Source organism: Vipera ursinii (assembly GCF_947247035.1).
Source record: "Vipera ursinii genome assembly, chromosome: 2".
NCBI lineage: Eukaryota > Metazoa > Chordata > Lepidosauria > Squamata > Viperidae > Vipera > Vipera ursinii.
This window is the reverse complement of record NC_139513.1, coordinates 2,100,197-2,122,699: the sequence shown is the minus strand read 5'-3', so window position 1 is coordinate 2,122,699 and position 22,503 is coordinate 2,100,197. Positions and strand designations below refer to the sequence as shown.

The 22,503-nt window shown below is 46.8% G+C and overlaps 2 protein-coding genes across 2 annotated transcripts; one reads left to right on the top strand and one right to left on the bottom strand.

The window, feature by feature from the left end:
* Positions 1–6,866: 6,866 nt before the first annotated feature.
* Positions 6,867–12,798, top strand: LOC310633689 (uncharacterized protein). The gene is made up of 4 exons (XM_083351542.1): positions 6,867–7,045; positions 7,339–7,456; positions 7,908–8,260; positions 9,284–12,798. Exons 3-4 carry the CDS (start codon positions 8,227–8,229, stop codon positions 10,915–10,917), a joined length of 1,668 nt encoding a protein of 555 aa, XP_083207668.1. The 5' UTR covers positions 6,867–7,045; positions 7,339–7,456; positions 7,908–8,226; the 3' UTR covers positions 10,918–12,798.
* A 4,326-nt stretch (positions 12,799–17,124) lies between these two features.
* Positions 17,125–20,831, bottom strand: PFDN6 (prefoldin subunit 6). The gene is made up of 5 exons (XM_083350878.1): positions 20,570–20,831; positions 18,541–18,668; positions 17,726–17,796; positions 17,503–17,627; positions 17,125–17,341 (listed from the first exon to the last, which is right to left on the bottom strand). Exons 2-5 carry the CDS (start codon positions 18,623–18,625, stop codon positions 17,221–17,223), a joined length of 402 nt encoding a protein of 133 aa, XP_083207004.1. The 5' UTR covers positions 18,626–18,668; positions 20,570–20,831; the 3' UTR covers positions 17,125–17,220.
* Positions 20,832–22,503: the final 1,672 nt, after the last annotated feature.

Genomic DNA, 22,503 nt, shown 5'->3' with positions numbered 1-22,503 from the left:
GAGTCTCGAGGGGGCGTGAAAGGGGCTCTTGAAGTGGGGGTGGAGGGTGCCCCTGAGGAAGAGGAGGGGCCCAGAAGGAGGTCTAATTCAGAATCAGACCGAGAGAAAAGAGGTGGGTCTGTCCCTGAGGATCCCCAAAGATCCCCAATGGCAGTGCTTCCCTGAGTGGTGCCTCTTTCCCCTCCTCCCCCGCCTAGCCAGCAAAGAGGGTCCTCTCACCTGTCTCTGGACCATCTTTTCCTGTGAACTGGGAGGGGTTTGACCAAGAGTCTCTCATGCTCCTGCCTCCCTTACCCTGCAGCCTTTCCCCCATCTCCCCTGGCAGTGTCCCACTCCCTTTCTTTCCCCTCCCCCCGTCCGCCCCCATCAGCATCAATGGGTCCCTCCCACCATCCCCTGCTAACCAGGGGGGGCTCCTTTCCCCCTTCTAGGGACCCTGGACAGCACCCCAATAGCAACAGTGGACCCCAACACAACCCATGGATGCTTACCACTAGCTCTCCCCCTAACAAGGGAGGAGACACCCCAATGCTTCCAACCTCAGAAGTGGAATGGGGGGGGGGGAAAGAAAACACCAATTGGAATCCTCCCTTCTGTCGTGTCTTTTTTCCCCATGGGGAAAGCTTTTGGAGCAGAAGCTAGTCAGATTTGCAATCGTGGCAAATATGTGTAGGATGAGGGTGAAAGTTTGTTCTCCGAGCTTGTGGGTTGCTTTCCAAATGTTTCATTACCAGGCTAGGTAACATCTTCAGCAGAGTTTAGGGGATGTTAATATCGGTGTTATTCTGTTTATAAGAAGATCTCTACCCACATCAACACCAAACACCAGTTAAAATCATTGGCCACACTATCACCCGCCACTCTTGAGAGTTCATCAAAGCCTGGCACTCCACCCAGCAATTCCATCAACAATCGACCTACAACAAGCCTACGAACCCCTCAGAATCCAAATCAACCGCATAGTCAACCAGAAACAGCACCGACCCTCAACCAAATCACCCAAGCCCCCTCTCCCCCCAGCAGTTCACATCCCAATAATCTTGACCTGAGGTAACCTCCCCATCACAAGACCCTCACTTGACACACCCACACCTGAAGCTTTTATCAACAGAAGAACACAGACATCCACCCAATTCCACTGAAAATGTTACCTAGCATGGTAACGGAAGATTCGGAAACCAATCCACAAGCTCAGAGAAGGAACCTTCACCCTTAGCTAGCCAAATTGTCTGCAGACACAACTCAAGACCATTCTGTGTTAAACTGGGTTGTCCCCAAGAGAAGGCAGGTGGGCCTCAAGCAAAGTAATGTCTAGGGGAGGCAAGTATTGCTGAGATGTGGAAATCTCATTATTCTAGCGGAATAATGAGCGAGTCTTGTAATGTCCGAGTGGCTTCTACGAATCTATGTGACACCCCTTGGCTGAGGTTGATCCCTCTGTGCCTCTAGAAAGCACTTGGCACGTGAATGGGACATAGAATCAATTTTCTCAGTAGGAGAAAGACCAGTAGATGAAAAATCCAAGGAAGCAGCTTCAGGCAAGTAGTTGGGAGAAATTTCCTGACCAGACAAGGCTTTAGCCAAGGGAACAGCCCACCACTTGAAGCACGGAGGTCTCTTGCACAAGAATCTTCAAATAGGCGGGAGGGCCATCAGGCAAATGCCCCAGCATGTCGATGTAGCAAGCAGGGGTTGGACTAGATGGCTTCCTGGGAAGAACAGAGCATGAAGCCACACTCTTGTTAACAGGTGGTCCTCAACTTACAGCAGTTCAATTAGTGACCGTTCAAAGTTACAACGGCATTGCAAAAGTGACATTACTATTTTTCATAGGTACAACCTTTGCTGCATCTCCATGGTCATATGATCAAAATTCAGATGCTTGGCAACTGGTTCATACTTACGACCGTTGCAGCATACTGGGATCACGTGATCATTTTTTGCAGCTTTCTGACAAGCAAAGGGGGAAGCCAGATTCACTTAACAACCAGGTTACAGTAATAACTGTAAGAGGGACCTTGGAGTCTTAGTGGACAATCACTTAAAGATGAGCTAGCCATGTACTACTTTATAATGCCTTGGTAAGACCACACTTGGAATACGGCATCCAGTTTTGGTCGCCACAATGTAAAAAAGATGTTGAGACTCTGGAAAGAGTACAGAGAAGAGCAATAAAGATGATTAGGGGGCTGGAGGCTAAAACATAAGGGACGGCTGCTGGAATTGGGTATGTCTAGTTTAATGAAGGGAAGGACTAGGGGTGACATGATAGCATTCTTCCAATATCTCAGGGGCTGCCCCAAAGAAAAGGGAGTCAAGCTATTCTCCAAAGCGCCTGAAGGCAGGACAAGAAGCAACGGATGGACAGTAATCAAGGAGAGAAGCACCCTAGAATTAAAAAGAAATTTCCTGACAGTTAGAACAATTAACCAGTGGAACTACCTGCCTCCAGAAGTTGTGAATGCTCCAACACTGGAGGTTTTTAAGAAGAGACCGGACAACCATTTGCCTGAAATGGTATAGGGTTTCCTGCCTGAGCAAGGGGGGTTGGACTAGAAGACCTCCAAGGTCTCTCCCAACTGTTACTCTGTTCAGTTCTACTCTAGCCTAGCCTGCTAACTTATCAATTGCAGTGATTCATTTAACAACAGTGGCAAGAAATGTCCTAAAATGGGACATATCTCAACAAAGGTCTCAGTGAACAATATAAATTTTGGGCTAGAGTTGTGATCGTAAGTCGAAGACTGCCTGAATCCAACCCTATTGTGCAACGCCCCCCCCCCAGCTAAAATAAATGCCATCAGAAATGCCCCTGGCTCAAAAAGAGACTGTTTAGCCCGCGTTAGCATTTAAGGTCACTACAAGATGTTGCCACTAGAGAGCCGGGCGCTGCCGGCCCTGCCGACTTAGCGAGCGTTACTGCGCATGCGCTGGCGCCTGTCTGGCTGGGGAGAACCGGCAGTGAGTTGCACCCTGAATATCTTGGGGAGCGGGCAAGGTGGGGGATTGGGGGGGGAAACTACCCTGTTCTCTACCCGTAGGCAGAGTATCCCCGGCCGGTTCTTGCAAGGAAGAGAGGAAAGTGCGGTTCTATCCTGCAAACACTCTCGGAGCCAGTGGTGAGAAGGGGAACCCCGGATTCCCTGGAAAGATTGCTGGACTCCGAATCTCAAGGCTGGTAAGGAGGGGGAGACACCCCCCCCCCAATTCCTGCTTCTGGCTGTGCATGCAAGAGATCCGGCACTGGGGAGGGGAAGGTTGGGGGGAGAGGAAGCTTAAAGCACCACTGGCTTACATTTTGCATAAACTGGGTTTGCTTCCCAGATTTGTAACAAGCATCCGGGAAAGGGGCACTCCTCCACTCCTTGCAAACGGTCCCATTTCAGGCTTTTTGGGTGTGTGGGTGTGGGTGTAAAGGACCAATTCTGTCCCTCAAATGCAACTGTTGGCGGTGCTCTAAGCTCCCCCCACCTATTTTTTCCTGTTGTTAGTGGACCTCAGCTACACCTCCGCAGAAGACCCTCCCCCAAATTAGTGTTGGTCTCCAAGGGGAGGGAAGGGGAGGAGGGGCTGAGAGAGGGAGGACAAACATTACCCTCATCTGAAAGTCTATGAGAGGTTCTCCGCCATCCAGGTCATGGTTATCCCAAAGATGCTTTTTTAAAGAGGCAACTGAATTTTCTTGTTTTTCCTTTGGCTCTGACTGGATCCTTCCACTCCCCACCATCCAGTCAGAGCTGAAGAAGCTTCTTGAATGAGAAGTGAAAGCCTTCAAAGGAAAAACGAAGTCCAGTTGTGGCGTGAAAAAGCATCTTTGGGACACTGAGCTGAAACATGTTTAAGACACATAGGTCTGGAAGGGACCTTGAAGGTGTTCTAGTCCAACCCACTGCCCATGGCAGGAGACCTAATATCAGGGGGTCTTCAAACCTGGCATACTGACTGAGGAATTCTGGGAGTTGAAGTCCACAAGTCATAAAAGGGCCAAGTTTGAAGACCCCTGCCTTTTATCATCTCCGACGAATGGTTATCCAATCTTTCCTTGAAAACCTCCACTGCACCCACTACTCCAGGACACAAGCTATTCTGTTGATTAATTGTTCTCACTTTCAGGAAATTTGTGCTTAGTTTCAGGTTGAATCTCTGTTGAACAAGTTCCCATCCATTGCTTCTTGTCCTACTCACAGGAGTTTTGGAGACTAAGTCGACCTTCGTGTCTCTATAGCAGCTTCTCGTGAACCTAAAGACAGCTATAATGTTCTCTTCCCCCCCCCCCCTTATGCAGATCCCTTATCAATTGTTATTCTCTGCACTCTGCCCTCTTCCTAGCGTCTCAGCATCTTTTTTGTATTGTGGTAACCAGAACTGGATGCTGTATTCGAAGTGAGGATGCAGCCTAGAACTATGTTTGCTTTTTTGGCAGTTGCAGCCCACTGCCGGCTCATACGTAAACCACTAGGACATCTAGATTCCCCCTCACAGTTACCGCTGTTGAGCCATTTGATTTCTCCTGCCTAGGTGTAGGACTTTACTTTTCTCACCACTGAACTTCGTCTTGTTTGTACTGGATCTTATTGACTAGAGTCGAATGCTCAAGTCTCTCAAGTTCTTCTGAATATTTAGTCTAACTTGTTAGCAATTCTCCCAAACTTGGTGTCATCTGCAAATTTGATGAGCTTCTCTTCTCTCATCTAGATAATTTAGGAACATTTTGAAGAATACTGACCCCCAAAACAGAACTTTGAGGTATCCCACTGTATGCGCTCCTTGTTCTGAACCAGCCCTCTTCTCGCACCCCTAATCAAAAGAAGAGTCTGGAAAGCGTCCAAGACAAAAAGGCTTCTGCCAAGTTTTAATTACACTGTTACAAAAATACAAGAGCTTGACTTCTCAAACGGAAAAGTTGCTTTCAGCAACCAGCCCCTCCCCAAACACTTCTTTTATAGAGAGCTCAGGGCGTGGTCTCCCTGTGCCTCCTCCCGAGGAGTCCCATAGCCTTTCTTTGTTTGTCCCTGCTCGTCTGCCTCCTGCGTCGGGCATCCTTGAACAGGGCCAGCTGTGGGTCATCATCCTCCGCACTCTCGGGCTCACACAGCTGAGAAGAGGTTCCCGGCTGAGGACTCTGCAAAGCCTCCAAATCATCATCAGCCGGTTCGTTTCCCTCCTCCCCCACATCTGAGTCCTCCGATACATCGGACCCGGCTGTCGGACCCACAGGCTGGCCCTGAGTCACAACACTCCTCCAGGTAGATATAGTTCCACTGAGGACTACATACTAAGTGCAGTTGGTCAGCCAACTACGAATCCATCTGGTGGTAACATTGTTCTATCTTAGCAAAGAAATAGGCTGAGGTCTACTTTGTCAAATCCACATGAGAGATAAGATAACCTTTGTTGTCAAATCCCTAACTATACTGTATTTATGTTGTTTCCCTGATCTGCTAATTTAGTCACCTTATCAAAGAAGAAAATAAGGTTTGGCTGGCATGAACTGTTTTTGACAAACTCATGCTGACCTGGTAATTGCGGCTTCTAGATGCTCACAAATCCACTGCTTGATTCTCTTTTCCAAGATTTTCCCAGGTAGTGATGTCGTTTCCTGGATCCATTTTCTCCTGTTTTATACCTGAGTTCACCTTTCTTCTCACCACTCCTTTTCTTGTTGTCTGATTATTTATTGTGGGTTTATATTTGGGGATAAATAATAATAATTTTTATTTTATTTATTTATTTTAATTCCATTTATATCCCGCCCTTCTCCGAAGACTCAGGGCGGCTTACAAGCTTAGCAGTAGCCTTCATTCTATGTATACTGTATGCCTGCTTATTAGGGCTTTCACACACCCTTCCAAGCGGCATTATTACAAAGTCAGAATAATAATAATAATAATAATAATAATAATAATAATAATAATAATAATAATAATAATAATAATAATAATGAGATGATGATAATGATAATAATAATAATAATAATAAAGTTGGAAGGGACCTTTGGAGGTCATCTAGTCCAACTGTCTGCTCAGGCAGGAAACCCTATACCATTTCAGACAAATGGCTGTCCAGTCTCTTCTTAAAAACTTCCAGTGTTGGAGCATTCACAGCTTCTGGAGGCAGGTTGTTCCACTGGTTAATTGTTCTCACTGTCAGGAAGTTTTTCCTTAGTTCTAGGTTGCTTCTCTCCTTGATTAGTTTCCATCCATTGCTTCTTTTCTTACCTTTGGGTGCTTTGGAGAATAGCTTGAGTTTAGACCCTAAAGATTCGACTCTTCTGTTTCCAATTTTAGTTTTTAGCCTTTCAGATAACTGTTTTCCAAACACATTCTACCGGGTTCTTGTGAGATGCAGCCTCCTCCAAAATCAATTAAAAAAACATTTTGCCCCACTCCAAAATCAGTTGCTTTGACTTAAGATTAACTGACCACAATTTCTCAGTGAGAATATTCTGTGTAATTCCTGAGTTTTTCTTTTTCAGCTTAGATGTAATAGTTGGAGGCCATTTGAGGGCTGAATGGCTTGAAAAACGTCTCCTGGCCTCGCCGTGCAACTCGTTCAGATCCCATATCCGAAAAGACCTTTGGAGATCCAGAAGATCTTCAGGACCCTTGTGGATTCCTGTCAGAGGAGACTGGAAATGGATGCAAACCAGCCGGCCTGGGACAGAGTAGGAAAAGGCCCTGCTTCTGCTCAGGTTGGAAGCTATCAGGAGGTGTGGGTAGGACCCGGGCAGAAGATCCTGGAGGAAGCTATTTGTTCTGAGATCCAGCATTGGTGCTTCAGAAACAACCCCTTTCAGGAGGCTGAGGGGCCACGAGAGCTTTGCAGCCGCCTTCACCGCCTTTGCTGGGGGTGGTTGCAGCCCGAGAAGCACACCAAGGCTCAGATATTGGACCGGGTGATCTTGGAGCAGTTTCTGACCGTCCTGCCTGGAGAGATGCAGCGCTGGGTGCAGGAGTGCCAGCCAGAGACCAGTTGCCAGGCAGTGGCCCTGGCCGAAGGCTTCCTGCTAAACCAGGTGGAAGAGGAGGAGCAGGGAAGGTGCCAGGTGAGAGGCGCTCCTCTTGAGAAAAATAGATGGATTTTAATCTGCTTGAACTCTTACTTATCTGCCTAAGAGAGTTTTTGGGGTTAATAATAACAGAAGATTATTTAGAGAATTTCATTAGAGAAATTGTTCCTGTGTTCTCCCAGAGGACATACATTGAGTAGCTCTTCCATTGCCCTCTTCCTTTCCCACTAATAATAAACAGAGGTCTTGCAATATGCTGGGCACAAAATGAAAACCCAGTTTTTCTTATATCCTGTACCCAATTCCTCTTCCTTGCTGGTATTTTTCAGGTTCCGAGGTCCTTCCTGGAACTGGGCACTTATCCTGAGGAAATGCTACTTCCCGCAAATTCTTTGTGTTGCAGGGCTATCCCCAAACAGGAACGTCAACATCAGGATGGTTCACTAGGTGATGGTTGTTATGCATGGTTGAAGGTTTTTAGAGATATTCCAGTTTTTCTTAATTCTATGTATCTGCTCGCTTGTGTCTGTTAGAATTACTAGGTGACCCAACAAGAAAGACTTTAATTCTCCTACTTCACGCTAGAAGGCTTAAGTCCCACGAAGGAAGTCCTTCCCTTCAGTCCATACACTGCATTCCCATGATTCCCCATTTGCAGAAGACTAGTTCTTCTAGGGATCACCTGGGTGGTATTCTGACTCCTTCATCCCAATGTATTTTTCCTTTTCCTGAGAGATGGAGAGGGGAACAACCTGTCTTTGGCCTTTCTTGATAATTTTGATTGAATTTTAATGTTATAATTATGTTAAATTCTAATCCCTGCTAGACCATTTTGTGCCTTCAGACCAGAAGAGAGTTAATCTTTTTCCAGCTTTCATCTTATCTCTTTCCTTCCCAGGAAAAAAAATGCAATCACAATTGTTTGTTGGACCATCTCCTTGTATTGGTGAAGCTGAAAGAGCAGCTGGATCTCCAGCTCAGGTAGGAAGGAAAATAGCAGGGACTAATTTGGGGGAGCCGTGGGAATCTCCATTTTCATTTGGGGTCTCAGCGCATGATACTGCACTGAGATCTCAAATGTACTGATTGTGTGAGTCTGCTCATAGGGATTCTTTCTCGTTCAGAGTCCCGTGTCCTTTGAGGAGGTGGCAATATATTTCACCAGTGAAGAGTGGCTGCTGCTGGATCCCAGTGAGAAAGCTTCGCACCGAGAAGTCATGTTGGAGACTTGTGGGATTGTAGCCTCTTTAGGTAAGGGTTCTAGAATTAAGTCAAAGCAAGGAGTCACTAGACAGTTTGTTTAAAACTTGGGAAATCTGTGCAGATCTTGTTAAACTGATTGCCATAATATGTATGTTGTGGCATTGGATTCAAGTAAAGTACAGCATATCTATGGAGATTCTCAGTCATCCAGGTCATAGTTATCCCAACAGTGGTTTTTCACAAGGCTGAACTTTCTTGTTTTTCTTTTTGGAAAACTTTTTATCAAACAAGCTTCTTTAGCTCTGACATGGGAGAACAAACCCATCAGGACAAGATTCAGCATCCATCTGCATTTAAAAGACAAAGGCCACTCTTTCCAAGACAGTAAAGTCCACATTTTGGACAGAGAGGACTGATGGTTTGAAAGGGGGCTCAAAGAGGCCATCTATGTCAAAATTGAACCACCCTCTCTCAACAGAGGGGGAGGGATACGACATCATCTATATCAAGTCTACAACACAGTCCTTTTAGCAGTTCCAAGAAGGCTCCACATTGATTTGCACTACTCAGGTGACCCTGAGAACACAGGTAAATCTCCAACCCTCAGTGACTCTCCAAAAGAATAAAAATGATCTCTTGTCTGCAAGGAATATAAATGCTTCCATTCCCCACCATCCAGTCAAAGCTGAAGAAGCTTCTTGGATGAGGAGCGAAACATCTTCAAAGAAAAACAAAGTCCAGTTGCCTGTTGAAATGCACCTTTGGGACAATCATGACCTGGATGACTGAGAATCTCAATAGACGCTCTACCCCACTGTTTTTCCATGTGTACATTCCATCACATAGGCAATTTTTTAAAAACAGTAACTAGCATTCACACTGTCATTTTCCCTCTTGCTTTCTCTGCAGATGCAGGCTAGGGACTGGCATGGGAACAACAAGTTGTATGTTTGTTGCATTAGAAATATTGAAAGATCTTCTGGAAATCATGAGATTTAATCTCTGGTGGCATACTGAATTTCTTGCTTTTCTAGTCACATTTTCTAATTGCCCTTTTCCCCCATCAAGCAGTTGACGATCAGGAGATTGAAGATTACCAAGAGCCAAGTGTGGTGCCATCAGATGTAATCAAGATTGAAATAAAAGAAGAGACATCTACAGATAAGTGTGGAAGGAGGCAATATGAGAAAAACCAGTACTACAACTGGAGAGACAACTCCACTCTTGAATGTGTGGAAATGGATTATCTCCTGACCAAAAATGATTGTAAGGAAAATGGGATGGGAAACTGTCAAGGAAGTGGGGAAATATTCCAAGCAAAATCCAGTTTCGGTAACTACCACCTCAGCAATAACATTGACATTATTCCTCATAAAATGATCCACACAGGAGAGAAAGCTTATAAACCTGTGGACTGTGGAAAGAGCTTTAGTAGTAACCTTAACTACCATAAAAAGATACATTCAGGGAAAAAGTCTTATAAATGCACAGTCTGTGGAAAAGGATTCGGTTCAAACAGTTCTCTTACTTATCATGAAAGGACCCATAGGGGAGAAAAACCCTATGAATGCATGGAGTGTGGGAAGAGCTTCATCCAAAGCAGTGACCTTACTTCTCATAAAAGGATCCATACAGGGGAAAAACCATATAAGTGCATGGACTGTGGGAAAAGCTTCAGTTCAAATAGTTCTGTTAATTATCACAAAAGGATCCATACAGGAGAGAGACCCTATGAATGCCTAGAGTGTGGGAAGAGCTTTAGCAAAAGCAGTGTCCTTACTGCCCATAGAAGGATGCATACAGGGGAAAAACCCTACAAGTGCATAGATTGTGGGAAATGCTTCAGTTTGAACAGTTCCCTTACTTCTCATAGAAGGATCCATACAGGGGAGAAGCCATATAAATGCATAGAGTGTGGGAAGAACTTCAGCAAAAGCTGTTACCTCACTTCCCATAAAAGGATCCATACAGGAGAGAAGCCCTATCAATGTTTGGAGTGTGGGAAGAGTTTCAGCAAGAGCAGTGTCCTTACTTCCCACAAAAGGATCCATTCAGGGGAAAAACCTTACAAGTGTGCAGACTGTGGCAAGACCTTTCATGGGCGTGGGCACCTGATGTCTCATAGAAGGATTCACACAGGAGAGAAACCCTATAAATGTGTGGAGTGTGGAAAGAGCTTCAGTCATAGTGGTTCCCTTACTTCTCATAAAAGGGTCCATACAGGAGAGAAACCTTATAAATGCACAGAGTGTGGAAAGAGCTTCAGTCGAAGCAGTTCCCTTACTTGCCATAGAAGGATCCACTCAGGATTCAAACCTTATATATGCAATCAATGTGGGAAGAGTTTTAGTACAAGCAGCTCTCTTACTTACCACATTAGTATCCACACGGGGAAGAAACTATATCAGTGCATGGAGTGTGGGAAGAGCTTCAGGTTGAAAAGTCACCTAAATTCCCATAAAAAGATCCACACAGGGTTGAAACCATATAAGTGTATGGAATGTGGAAAGAGTTTTTCTGAAAACAGGACCCTTATTTGTCATGAAAGAATCCACACAGGGGAGAAAAAATATGCATGCACGGTGTGTGGAAAGAGTTTCATGTGGAGCAATCAACTTACTTCCCATAAAAGGATCCACATGGGGGAGATGCCTTTAGGGACTGAAGTGTCCTTCGTTCATGTAAGCAGATCCGCTATGATATGAAACCTTATAAAAGTGTGGAATGCAGACAGAACTTTAGTCAAGAATTGCAAAATGATTCATGTTAAGACACTTGATGTACAGGTCTATATATTGGCAGGACTAACTTTCTCTGAGGATATCTATCTGACATTATAAATTAAAGCAGAGGTCCCCAACCTTTTGGGCACCAGGGTCCGACTCCGTGGAGAGAGGTTTTTCCACGCACTGGAGGGGGTGTGGTTTTGTTTTGCTGCCTGCATCCCACGGATGGGGCTTTGCTTGTTTGTGTGGACTGGGCTGGCATGCATCAGCCCAGTACTGGTTCATGGACCCGGGGTTGGGGAGGCCTGCTGTAAAGCACTATGGAGTGGTAAGTCTACGTGCTATTGCTGTTTGCCTGTTCCAGCAGAGCAATAGTGTTGTCCCTTCTCTTAAATATTGCCATCTTGTGCATCCTCAAAACTCGCCTTTTTTTTGCAGCTTTCTGTCCTATGGAACAAACTTTCCAAGATCTGATAGTCTCTGCCCCCTTTTCCCCAAAGGTGCTTTTCAGGAGGCAAATGACTTTCTTGTTTTTCTTTGAAGACGTTTTGCTTCTCATCCAAGAAGCTTCTTCTTCAGAACTGAAGAAGCTACTTGGATGAAAAGCGAAACATCTTCAAAGAAAAGCAAAGTCCAGTTGCCTTGTGAAAAAGCACCTTTGGGATAACTATGACCTGGATGACTGAGAATCTCCATAGATACTCTGCCCCTTTTATCCTTCCAGAGAGCCCTTAAAACGTGGGTGCATTAGAGAAGTGAGGCAGTGGCACCTGGTTTTTTCCCCCTGTTTGCTTTTATATTGTTTTATACTGTTTTATTAGCTGTAAGCCATTCAGTTGTTTTAAGATTGGCAGCTATGCAAATGTTTAAAGTTTTAATAAATATATACAGGTTATCCTCACTTATTGACAACAATAGGGACCGGCAACTCCCATTATTAAACCACATAGTTATAAATTGAAACATCACATGGCTGTGCTGGTCTTACCTCAGTTGTTCAGTTCCACTTGTAATTGTTAATCAAGTCACCTGTGGTCATAAAACACAATTTGAAATGATTACAACATGTGAGTTCTTGCTGGCCTCCACATTGACTTTACTTATGAGAAGCTGGCTAGTTTAAGTTTTGATCATGTGCCCTCAAATTAGGGTCAGCTCTTATGATTAGAGACAAGTAATCCTTGACTTATTACAATTGGTTTGGAACTTTCACTGCAGAGCAATGTGGCCATTAAGTGAATAATGCCAAATTTTATTATCTTTTTGCCTCAGTCGTTAAGTGAATCAGCTTCCCCCATTAACTGACTAGTTGGGATGATCACAAAAGATGAGTACACAACACTCAAATGTTGCAACTGTCAAATACATGCCAGCCATCAAGCACCTAAATTGCAATCATGCAGTGGTTGTAAGTGCAAAGTCACTTTTTCCAGTGCCATTGTAACTTTAAAAGGTCACTAAACAAATAGTTGTAAATTGAGGATTACCTGTAGAGATTTTGCCCCAAACAATCTGTCCCTAACTGGGTCCTTTGGTTTTCCGATGGTGCCTCACTGCAGCTGTAGCTGAGGCAATCTGATGGCACTCTTAAGGGAAGCTGTGAGAAATTGCTAGAACCATGGGAAGTAGAAAAAAATCAAATAAAGGTTCCAGATTAAGCACCCCAATGAGGAAGTAAGAAAATCTGCCCAGAGGTAAAGCAAAACTGGCCAAAAGTAATGTGTCATGAACCAATTAAAACTGCTGATGTAACCTGAGAAGATCTATGAGGTCTATATAAGCTTGACATGAGGGTACACAAACAGATCTTGCTTTGTGACTCTAGTGTCCCTCGTGTGAATTTTTTACCTCAGTACAGAAATAAAGTTTTAAATATATTCACATCCACTTCTGTGTGATTATTGGTTCCTCACAGCAGATGAAACAAACCTCTGGGCTGTGTCTATGCACCCACCCTGCAGCTCAACCTGTTTCGCACAGCCTGATATTTCTTTTATGGCCCTTTCTTCCACTGCCTGGAGGGAGCTGAGAAATTAAGCCCCTCTCTCTGTTGCAGCCTGACTCGGAGACCACCAGGAGATCCTATGCCTCAAAGGGAAGCTTTCAAAAGATTTCCAGCATCTGAGGGGAAACACAAGGCTCCAGAGACCCTTGACAGGACTCAGGAGATCACCACTTCTCTCCAGGCTTCTCTCTTTGGGGTCTCAAGCCCAGGGCCAAGCTGGAGGGTGCTGCCTCTTCTCTCAGGAGGAGTCAATATTTTGTGTGTGTGTGTGTGTGAGAGAGAGAGAGAGAGAGAGAGAGAGAGAGTGAATGAGAGAGTGTTTTGTGTGTGTTTGTGTATGTCTGTCTCACCTCAGGGCGAGGAAGAGAGAATCGCGCCCAGTAGAGAAGACCAAAGGGCTCCCTTTTCCCGCCAAAACCGGTCAGGTGCTCCTCTGCCGTCATTGGTTCGTCAGGCTCGTGTGACCCGGCGGGCTCCCCTCCCACCATCCACGCCCGCCCCCAGCAGAACGTCCTGCGGTGAGAGGAACATCCTTGCTCGCTCGGAGCGCGACTGAGCATGCGCGGCGCTTGGAGGGTGTCTGAGGCAGGAGGCTCCGGGCATTTTCCCCGACTCAGACCTGATTAAAAGGCAGAAACGCTGAAGGGCTGCGGCACAAGTGGAGCCTCCCTCCCTCAGTCTCGAACCGGCGAGGCTGCCTCTCCCCCTTTTCCTCTGCAGGTTCAAAGTTGAATCCAAAGTTGACAAAGACTGGGGGTTGGACTAGATGACCTCCAAGATCCCTTCCTATTCTGTTTCTATTTCTAATAATATCTTGGAGGTCATCTAGTCCAACCCCTGATCAGACAGGAAACCCTATAACATTTCAGACAAATGGCTGTCCAGTCTCTCCTTAAAAACGTCCAGTGTTGGAGCATTCACTGCTTCTGGAGGCAGGTTGTTCCACTGGTTAATTGTTCTGTCAGGAAATTTCTCATTAGTTCAAGGTTGCTTCTCTCCTTGATTAATTTCCATTCGTTGCTTCCTGTCCTGCCTTCAGGCTCTTTGGAGAATAGCTTGATTCCCTCTTCTTTGTGGCAACCCCTGAGATACTGGAACACCACTGTCATGTCACCCCTTGCCCTTCTCTTCATTAAACTAGACATACCCAATTCCAGCAACCGTTCATGATATGGTTTAGCCTCTAGTCCCCTAATCATCTTTGTTGCTCTTCTCTGTACTCTTTCTAGACCAGGGGTGTCAAACTGCTGGAGTGTCACGGAGAAGCTGCACCCACCCCATTTTCGGCAATGGGGAAAAGTTCTGATACGTCGCACGACGTCACGAGTTTGACATGCCTGTTCTAGACTCTGTTTCCTGCCTGAGCAGGGGGTTCGACTAATGACTTCCAAGGTCACTTCCAACTACTACTACTACTACTACTACTACTACTACTACTTCTCCTCCTCCTTCTGAGTTTCTGTTAGGTTCTAGCTCAGTTTGGGTGGGGTTGTTTGGGGAGGGTGGAGGCCATCTTTGGGAGAGGATTGTAAGAGGGTTAAGAAGGAACCACCACCCCCCTTCAAAGAAAAAGCATCCGGGAGCAGCGCCTGGGTCCACCCTGGAGGGAATGCATGTGTTTGTGTGTGACAGGTAGAGAAGCGCAGCCCCACAGCTGATGAGGGACTTGGGGGGGGTCTGTGGGCATCCTCCAGTCCAGTCCAGTCCAGGAGGGTGAGCAGAGGCAGCCCTGAGGTCCAGACTCCCCTAAAACCAGTGGTGGGATTCAGCCAGTTCCCACCAGTTTGGTAGAACCGGTAGCTCATTTTTTGCTGCCCAGTCCCAGAACGAACTTCCAGAAGCGACATCCCCATAGAGAACTGGTTGTTCACATATTTGAATCCCACCTGTGCCTGCAACCCCAGAGAAGGGTCCTTGCCGGGGAAATGGGTTGGGTTGGGGTGGGAAGACTCCCAGGACTATGCCAGGTATCTGAGCTTTGCCAAGATGACAAACACTTGCTTTTCCCCTTTTGTAGCAAAGTGTTCTTGCCGGGCTGCCCCATAAGTGAACCTTCAGGCAGACAGGCAAAAACAAGTTGTTTGTGCTGCAATCATATTACAAGTCTTTTTCTTGACAGGGGAGGCACCAGACTCACGCAGAGGGGGGAGGGGGAGCGAGAGCAGTTGGGGTGGGGCAGATCCCTGAGCTGCCCGTGTGCCACCACGGCCACAACAGACAATGTGATTTTGGCAGTGGTGGGATTCAAATAGGTGAACCACCTGCTCTGTGTGTGGATGCCGCTTCCAGAAGTCCATTCTGGCCCCGGGCAACAAAAAAAATTAGTTATTGGTTCCGCCGAAGTGGTGCGAACCGGTTGAATCCTACCACTGGATCTTGGGCTGCGTCCACAAAAGGACAGTCAGAGGATCCCAGGAAAGGGCTGCACCAGTCAGACTGCACCTGGAATGGGGTGTCCAGTTTGGCTCCCCCAATGAAGGGAGCAGGCAAAAGGGCTGGGAGGGGGGGCATATGCCCACGGGGCCTGAGCATAGCCCTCCTTGGGCCCCTCATGGAAACTGCTTCCCCCCCAGGGTTGTGAGAGGCCTGAACTAGCAAGACTCCATCTTGCCCTGCATGTCCATCTCAGTTGCACAACGTATACACACCAACAAACACACACTTATAGAGAGGTTGGGTGTGCCAAGAGCAGAGGAGAAAACTGAAGGAGCCAGAGCAGCCTCCACCATTCCAAATGCTCTTCCTAAAGATGGATCAGCACAAGCAGCTTACTAGTCCTCATGAAGGACAAGTGAATTAGAGCAGGGGTCCACAATTCCCAGGCTGTGGCCTCTTCGAAACCGGGCTGCAGATGGGCAAGTGCGCACGTAGGGGAAGCTACACTTGCACAAGTGAAGGGCACTTGCACTCACACGCCAAGCTCTGTGCATGTACTTTGCGTGCAAGTGTCAACTCACACATGTGGAGGTTCACACGCGAGTGCAAACATCCTCTGCTCACGTGCAAAGCAAGCACACCACTCACACAAATGGAGCTGTATGCCCATACGTGCGCCTGTCACTAACACACCCCATGCCCCGCCAGGCCCCCAAGATGAAAAGTTGGGGACTGCTGAATTAGAAGTTCCAGGAAGTATAATACAGAATTAGAAGACTGGCAAAAGTTATGGAAAAGAAATGTTAAATTAACTAAAGCAGTGGCATATAAAGAAAATTTATATAAAATGTTTTACACGTGGCATATGACACCAGTGAGATTAGCAAAAATGTTTAAAAATACTTCAAACAACTGTTGGAAATGCAAACGAAGACTAAGTACTTACTATCATATCTGGTGGACATGCCCCGAAGCAAAAAGATTTTGATTAAAAACATATTTATGGTTGGAGAAAATGATTTAAAAACAAATAGACTTGTAAGCCAGAATTATTTTTGTTAGGAATAATAGGAGCAAATTATGAGAAAGATTGTATGTGTTTAATTCTACACGTACTAACTGCAAGAATTGTATTCGCCCAACATTGGAAAAATGAAAATTTACCAACTGAAGAAGTATTAAGAATATGTTACAAGTTTGCAGAAATGGACAGATTTCACTTTAAAGATAAAAGAGAAAGAAGACTCAGTGTATTTTAGAACATGGGATAATTTCTATCAATGGCTAGAAAAATGAGTCAGAGAGAAAGGAACGTGATATGTAACCTTGAATATATATTAGTAAGAAGACTATCGAGCGATTAATTAACACATTGGTTATGATAACTATTATCTATTATTTCTTGTTAAACACGTGAACTCAGACATTATGCTGTTTGCTAAACATTGAGAATCTTATTTGGAAAAACCCTAACCCCAACCCTAATCCTAACCCTAACCCAAATTCCAGCCCCAATCCTGATCCCATCTCATTCCTAACCCTATAAAAACTAATCAAATTTATACAAAAAAAAAAGTTCCAGGAAGAATATGGTCTGTACCCTAGTCAGACAAAGAAACTTTGTCTTCAGGTCTGGAAAGTTTGATGTCTTTTCCGCGTGGCTGAGCTCACTTACCCGAGCACCTGAGCTTTGTCTCCCTCTCATTGGGCATCTTCCTCTGGGAATTCTGCCCCCCTCCCTCCCTCCCCCCCTCCCTCCCTCCCCCCTCCCTCCCAGGTCCTAGTGCGAGAGGAGGAGGCGCAGAAAAGGTCCAGCAGAATTTTATTCGAAGGGATCCAAAAGGCCCGAATGGTGGGCCTGGGGGCGCCAGCCGGCCCACCCCTCCCTCCGCGCTGCCCCTTCAAGTCTTGATGGGCACCTTGCCCTGGGTCCGCTGGAACTCCTGCTGCAGCCGGCCCAGGGCCTCCCGATGCTGCTCCGACTTCCGCTCGTAGTCCTGAATCTGGGCGTCGTAGCGCTTGCTGTGGAGAGAGAGAGACAGACAGAGACAGAGGAAGAGAGACAGAGAGAGTCAGGCCAGTAAGCGCCTGAGCATGGGGAGAAGCCAGAAAGACGGTGGGGGCCCTAAGGTAGACTGCCTCAGGAGCTGGAGGCCCCACCGAGGACACCCCTGCCCACTCACATCTCCCCTGTGATGTACTCCAGCCTCTTCCCGACGGTGGCTTTGGCTTCCTCTGTGTCCTGCTTCACCAGCACTGGCCCGATGAGTTTATAGACGCCGTTAGAGGAGTCCAGCAGGTCCAGTTCCTGCAGGGGGGGGGAAGAAAAGGAGGAAGAGGAGGAGGGCTGTGGCCGAAAAGGGGCTCAAGGCGGGAAGGGGAGGGGATGACCAGCTTCGCCCTCACCTCCTTCACTACATGGTTCTCTGTCAACTGAGCCTCCAGCTTCTGACGGGTCGTCATGCATTTGCTCATATCTGCGAGGGGGGGAAGAGAAGAGACACCCCCCCCTTGTGGTTAGGGTCCTTCTGAGTCTGTTTCCAGAAGCCACACACCCCTCAGGTCCAGGAGACAGGAGACTTTTTCGAAGAGCTTCGAAGGAATCGGGAGAGGGACAGGGCTCCGTGGACACCTTCCCCCCCAATACTGCCGAAAGGCTCAGCCTCTCAGATGGAGAAGAGCACTCGGGGTCCCTCTGAAGACCATCCACCCCTTTGTGAACCCCTCCATAGAGGGACCCCAGAGGGATCCCTCTATGGGGGTCACAATCTTTCTGTCTCCTGTGCACCAGCACCCAAGAGGCGGGCGAAGGAGGGCACGGGGAGGTGAGGAATGCGACGGCACTTGTGGGCTTCCAGATACCCTCCCCAGCCATTCTAGAGCCTGCCTCAGCGAGCTCTCTGTATATGTTTCGTGCCCACGCAAAGTGTGGGACTACAGCTCCTATTCTTTTTCACACAGCCCGGCTGGTGGGCTGCTGGCTGGGGAGGAGGGGAGCTGCCGTCCATCACATCTGGCTGGACCCCGGCCAAGAAGCTGCTTTAAAAAAGTGTGCTTCTAAAATGGCCCCTACCTCCAGAGAACAGGAGCTTGCCGAACGGCCCTGCGCAAGCCCTCTCCTTCCAGGAGTGGCTGGGAGGAAGGGGAAGGTGGTGTGTGTGTGTGTGTGGGGTGTGTATGTCCCCAGACCCTCCCTCCAGGATCTGGGGAAAAGTTCCGACCTTTCTGCAGCTGCTGATATTTCTCCAGCTCCGCCTGTAACTTCTTCTGCAGCACTTCGCCCATGGTGTCTTTCTCGCCTTGCATGGAACGAGGGTCTTTTTTTTTTTACCCAACCCCTTCCTTCAAGCTGGAATAAAGAACACAAGGGCTTCAGTCGGCTGGTTAAACTGAATTATTACATCCAGAGGTGTTTCCTTCCCAGCAGTTTCGCAGTATAGATCAGGGGTGTCAAACCCGCAACGTCAAACTCGCAACGTCACGTGGCGTGGCGCGACGTATCCCAAATTTCTTCCATTGCTGGCAATGGGGTGGGTGTCATGGTTCCGACTAATGAAACACTTCAAATGATCTGTAGGCATTGTTTATTCTAAAAAGTCTATAATAATGAGAATGAGAGGTCCGCACGGCATGGATAGATGCCAGAATCTGAATTCTCCTCTCCTGAACACATCGTATCAAACACAATTCCCTCCCTTGAACGTCATAAATCACATTCTCCAATTAGTCTGACATGTAAAGCTTCACTTCTGTTCTATAGCGCTCCATTCCTTATCTTATTATAAACAACCGGGGTGGCATTCTCCTCCCCCCAGCTTCATTTAATTAAAAAGCAAAACAGTTTAAAGGAAAAGGCTGCCTCTTATATTGTCAGAGCAAAAACATCCAATGTTTGCAGCGTTGACATCGGGCGTGGTTTCACCATGACACATCCGGCCCGCGGGCCGGCAGTTTGACACCCTTGGTATAGCTATTCCTCGAATTACAACAGCTTGTTTAGTCGCAACGGACTGAAAAAAGTGACGTAGGGCCACTTACGACGGTTGCAGCCTCTCCCAGGGCCACGGGGTTTATATTCGGATGCTTGTCAACCGGCTCATATTTATGACGGTCGCAGTGTCCCGGAGTCACGTGATCCCTTTTTGCGACCTTCTGACAAGCAAAGTCAAGGGGGAGGGAAGCCAGATGCACTTAACAACCAGGTCTGTAACTTAGGTGCGGTGATTCATTTAACAACTGGGGCAAGAAAGGTTGTAAAATGGGGCAAAATTCACTTAAGAAATGCCTCACTTAACAACAGAAAATATTGAGCTCAATTGTAGTTGTAAGTCGAGCAGTGTGTGTCTGTATGAACATATATGTATGCAATGTGTGTGTATATATGTGTGTGTATACACACATATGTATATATACACATACAGACATGTGCATAGACACTTGTATGTGTATAGATAAAAATAAAAAAAATGTGTGTGCAGGTAGCCCTCAACTTATGACCACAATGGAACTCAAAAGGTATGCTGCTAAGTGAGACATTGGTTAAGTGAGTTCTGTCCCATTTTACGGCTTTCCTTGCCACCGTTATTCAGTGTATTATTGCAATTGTTAAGTTAGTAACACAGTTGTTAAATGAGTCTGGCTTCCCTCCCTATTGTCAGAAAGTCACAAAAAGAGATCACGTGACCCCCCCGGGACACCCTGACAGTTATGAGTCAAGTTGCCAAGCCGCATGGCCCTGGGGATGCTGGGACGGTCGTTAAGTGGGGAAAACGGTCGTTAAGTCTCGCTTCTCAGTGATGCTGTAACTTTGAACGGTCACTAAATGAACTCTTGAGGACTACCTGTATAAATAAAAATAAAAAAATGATAAAATTTGCAGGGCTCAGCCACAGCAAACCCACAAAATGATAGGTTTGCTGCACTGCCTGGGGGGAGGGGGCCGCCTCCAAGGAGAAGGAGCGCCTGCGTTCCTTGGGGAGGATGGGAGTTGTAGTCCAGCCCCTCTGGAAAAGGGAGAGGGTCGCCCAGTTCCTCCACAGTCTACCAGCCAAGGCACATGGGAGTTCTGCCGGCCAGGATGATGGGAGACGTAGCGCGCTGCCATCGCCCTCCCCTCGCCTGCCTGGGGATGATGGACTCTGTAGTCCGGCAGCTGGAAGGGGGGGGAGCCCTCCAGGTCCTTCTGAGGGTCTCCCGGCAAGGCCAAGGGAAGCCCCGCTTCGCCGCGGAGGATGGGAACGGCAGTCTCACCTCGGAATCGCGCAGCAACCGCCGACAACTCCGCCCCCGCCGATACCGGCCACCGCTCTGGCCTCGCGCGAGGGCGGAAACCCAGCAAACCGGAAGCCGCGGACGCCGCCGCGGAGCTCACTATTGCCCGGTTCCAAGATGGCGGCCGGGATTATTGCGTCGTACGAGCCGCTGCGGCGGCCACGTGACCGGACGGGCCCCGCCCCCGCAGAGCCCGCCAGCCTTTGAATCAACTTCAGTCAGAATAGAGCTGGAAAGGGACCTCGGAGGTCTTCTAGTCCAGCCCGTTGCTCAGAACAAAAAAAAAAAGGCCAGGAAATAAAAGTGATTTATTTTATTATTTCATTTCGTTTCGTTTCATTTTATTTATTTTATTTTAATTTTATTATTTTAATTTTATTATTTTTTTTATTTTATTTTATTATTTTATTTAATTATTTCTTTTTTATTCTATTATTTTTATTTTATTAATTTTTTTATTTTATTATTTTATTTTTATTTTATTTTATTATTTTATTTAATTATTTTTATTTTATTTTTATTTTATTTAATTATTTATTTTTCTTTTATTTATTTATTATTTTATTTTATTTTATTATTTTTATTTTATTTTATTATTTTATTTTTATTTTTTAACAAAGAGGGCTCTTTGCATTTTCAGTTTTATTTTATTTTTTTCCATAGGGGTGAGAAAATGGAGACTTTGAACGCGATGGAAGCCTTGAGGGAGTTGGTGGGTGTCAGAAGAAGAAGAGACCTTTGGGTCGATGGTGTTAACGCTTCCAGAGAAGAAGGAAACAGTATAAAGAATTAAAAAAACAGGCAGTCCTCGACTTACGGCCACAATGGAGGCCAAAATTTTATGATGCTGTGTGAGGCATTTGTTAAGTGAATCCTGCATGGCTGGCTCAAGAATTCTGGGAGTTGGTCCACGAGTCAGAAAAGAGCCAAACTTGCCTGACGACAATTCATTTAGTGACCGTTCAAAGTTACAACAGCATTGGAAAAAGCGACTTAGGACCGTTTTTCACAGTTTTCGACTTGTGGAAAGTCAGCCTCCCAGAGGAGGAAATATTAAAAGGGCAGGAAAATATATTTCCTCAAAGGATCTTAAAGAGGCAGAAAAGCAGTGGAGCGGCTTTGCTTCCAAAAATCGTGGGCGCTCCATCATTGGAGATTTTTAAGAAGAGACTGGACAGTCACCTGTCTGAAATGGTATAGGGGGGTCTCCTGCTCGAGCAGGGGGCTGGACTAGAAGACCTCCAAGGTCCCTCCCAGCTCTAATCTCCATGGACGTCCCCCCTTCGATCTTCTCTGTTTCTCTCCCCCCCCCCCCCTCTTGAACCATCTACTCTACAGGTCGAAGTCAAGAGAAACTCTTCCCGGACACCGATGACGCTGCAGGAGGGAGAATTCTCATTGGTCCTTTTGCTTCTGCCAATTTCAAGTCATTTTATTAGGCAGAGGCCAAGATTATTATTTTGCCTTTATTCTGTTATTTAAAAATTAAAATTGTTCCTGCATTTGGTCTTCTGTTCTTGGCTCTGTTGTGTCTCTCATATCTCTTCTTCTTTCCTCCAGCCAAGCCCACCGTCTCCATCTCCCCCACCAAGCTGGACCCCGCTTCCCCCCACACCATCCTCCTCTGCACCGCGAGGGGCTTCTACCCCGTGGAGATCGAGGTCTGCTGGCTGAAAAACGGGGGGCCGGAGGAGGCCGTGGCCTTTGGGGAGGAGCTTCAGAACGAAGACTGGACCTATCAGCTCCAGGTGATTCTGGAGACCCAGCCCCAGTGGGGGGACCTCTATGCCTGCCAGGTGGGGCACGCCAGCCTGGAGGCCATCACCATCCAGTGGGGTGAGGCCCTCCCCTCCCTCCCCTCCTGTTCTGGGGACCCCATCCTGCCCTGAAAAGGGGGGAGAGACCCTCCCTGT

Excerpts from the sequence above, each read along its gene's own strand:
- LOC310633689 (XM_083351542.1), top strand. The coding sequence starts at position 8,227 with ATGTTGGAGACTTGTGGGATTGTAGCCTCTTTAG. Across the intron at positions 8,261-9,283 it reads TGGGATTGTAGCCTCTTTAG|TTGACGATCAGGAGATTGAA; the intron begins GTAAGGGTTCTA and ends CCCATCAAGCAG.
- PFDN6 (XM_083350878.1), bottom strand. The coding sequence starts at position 18,625 with ATGCAAGGCGAGAAAGACACCATGGGCGAAGTGCTGCAGAAGAAGTTA. Across the intron at positions 17,797-18,540 it reads ATATCAGCAGCTGCAGAAAG|ATATGAGCAAATGCATGACG; the intron begins GTCGGAACTTTT and ends CCCCCCTCGCAG. Across the intron at positions 17,628-17,725 it reads AGAACCATGTAGTGAAGGAG|GAACTGGACCTGCTGGACTC; the intron begins GTGAGGGCGAAG and ends CCCCCCCTGCAG.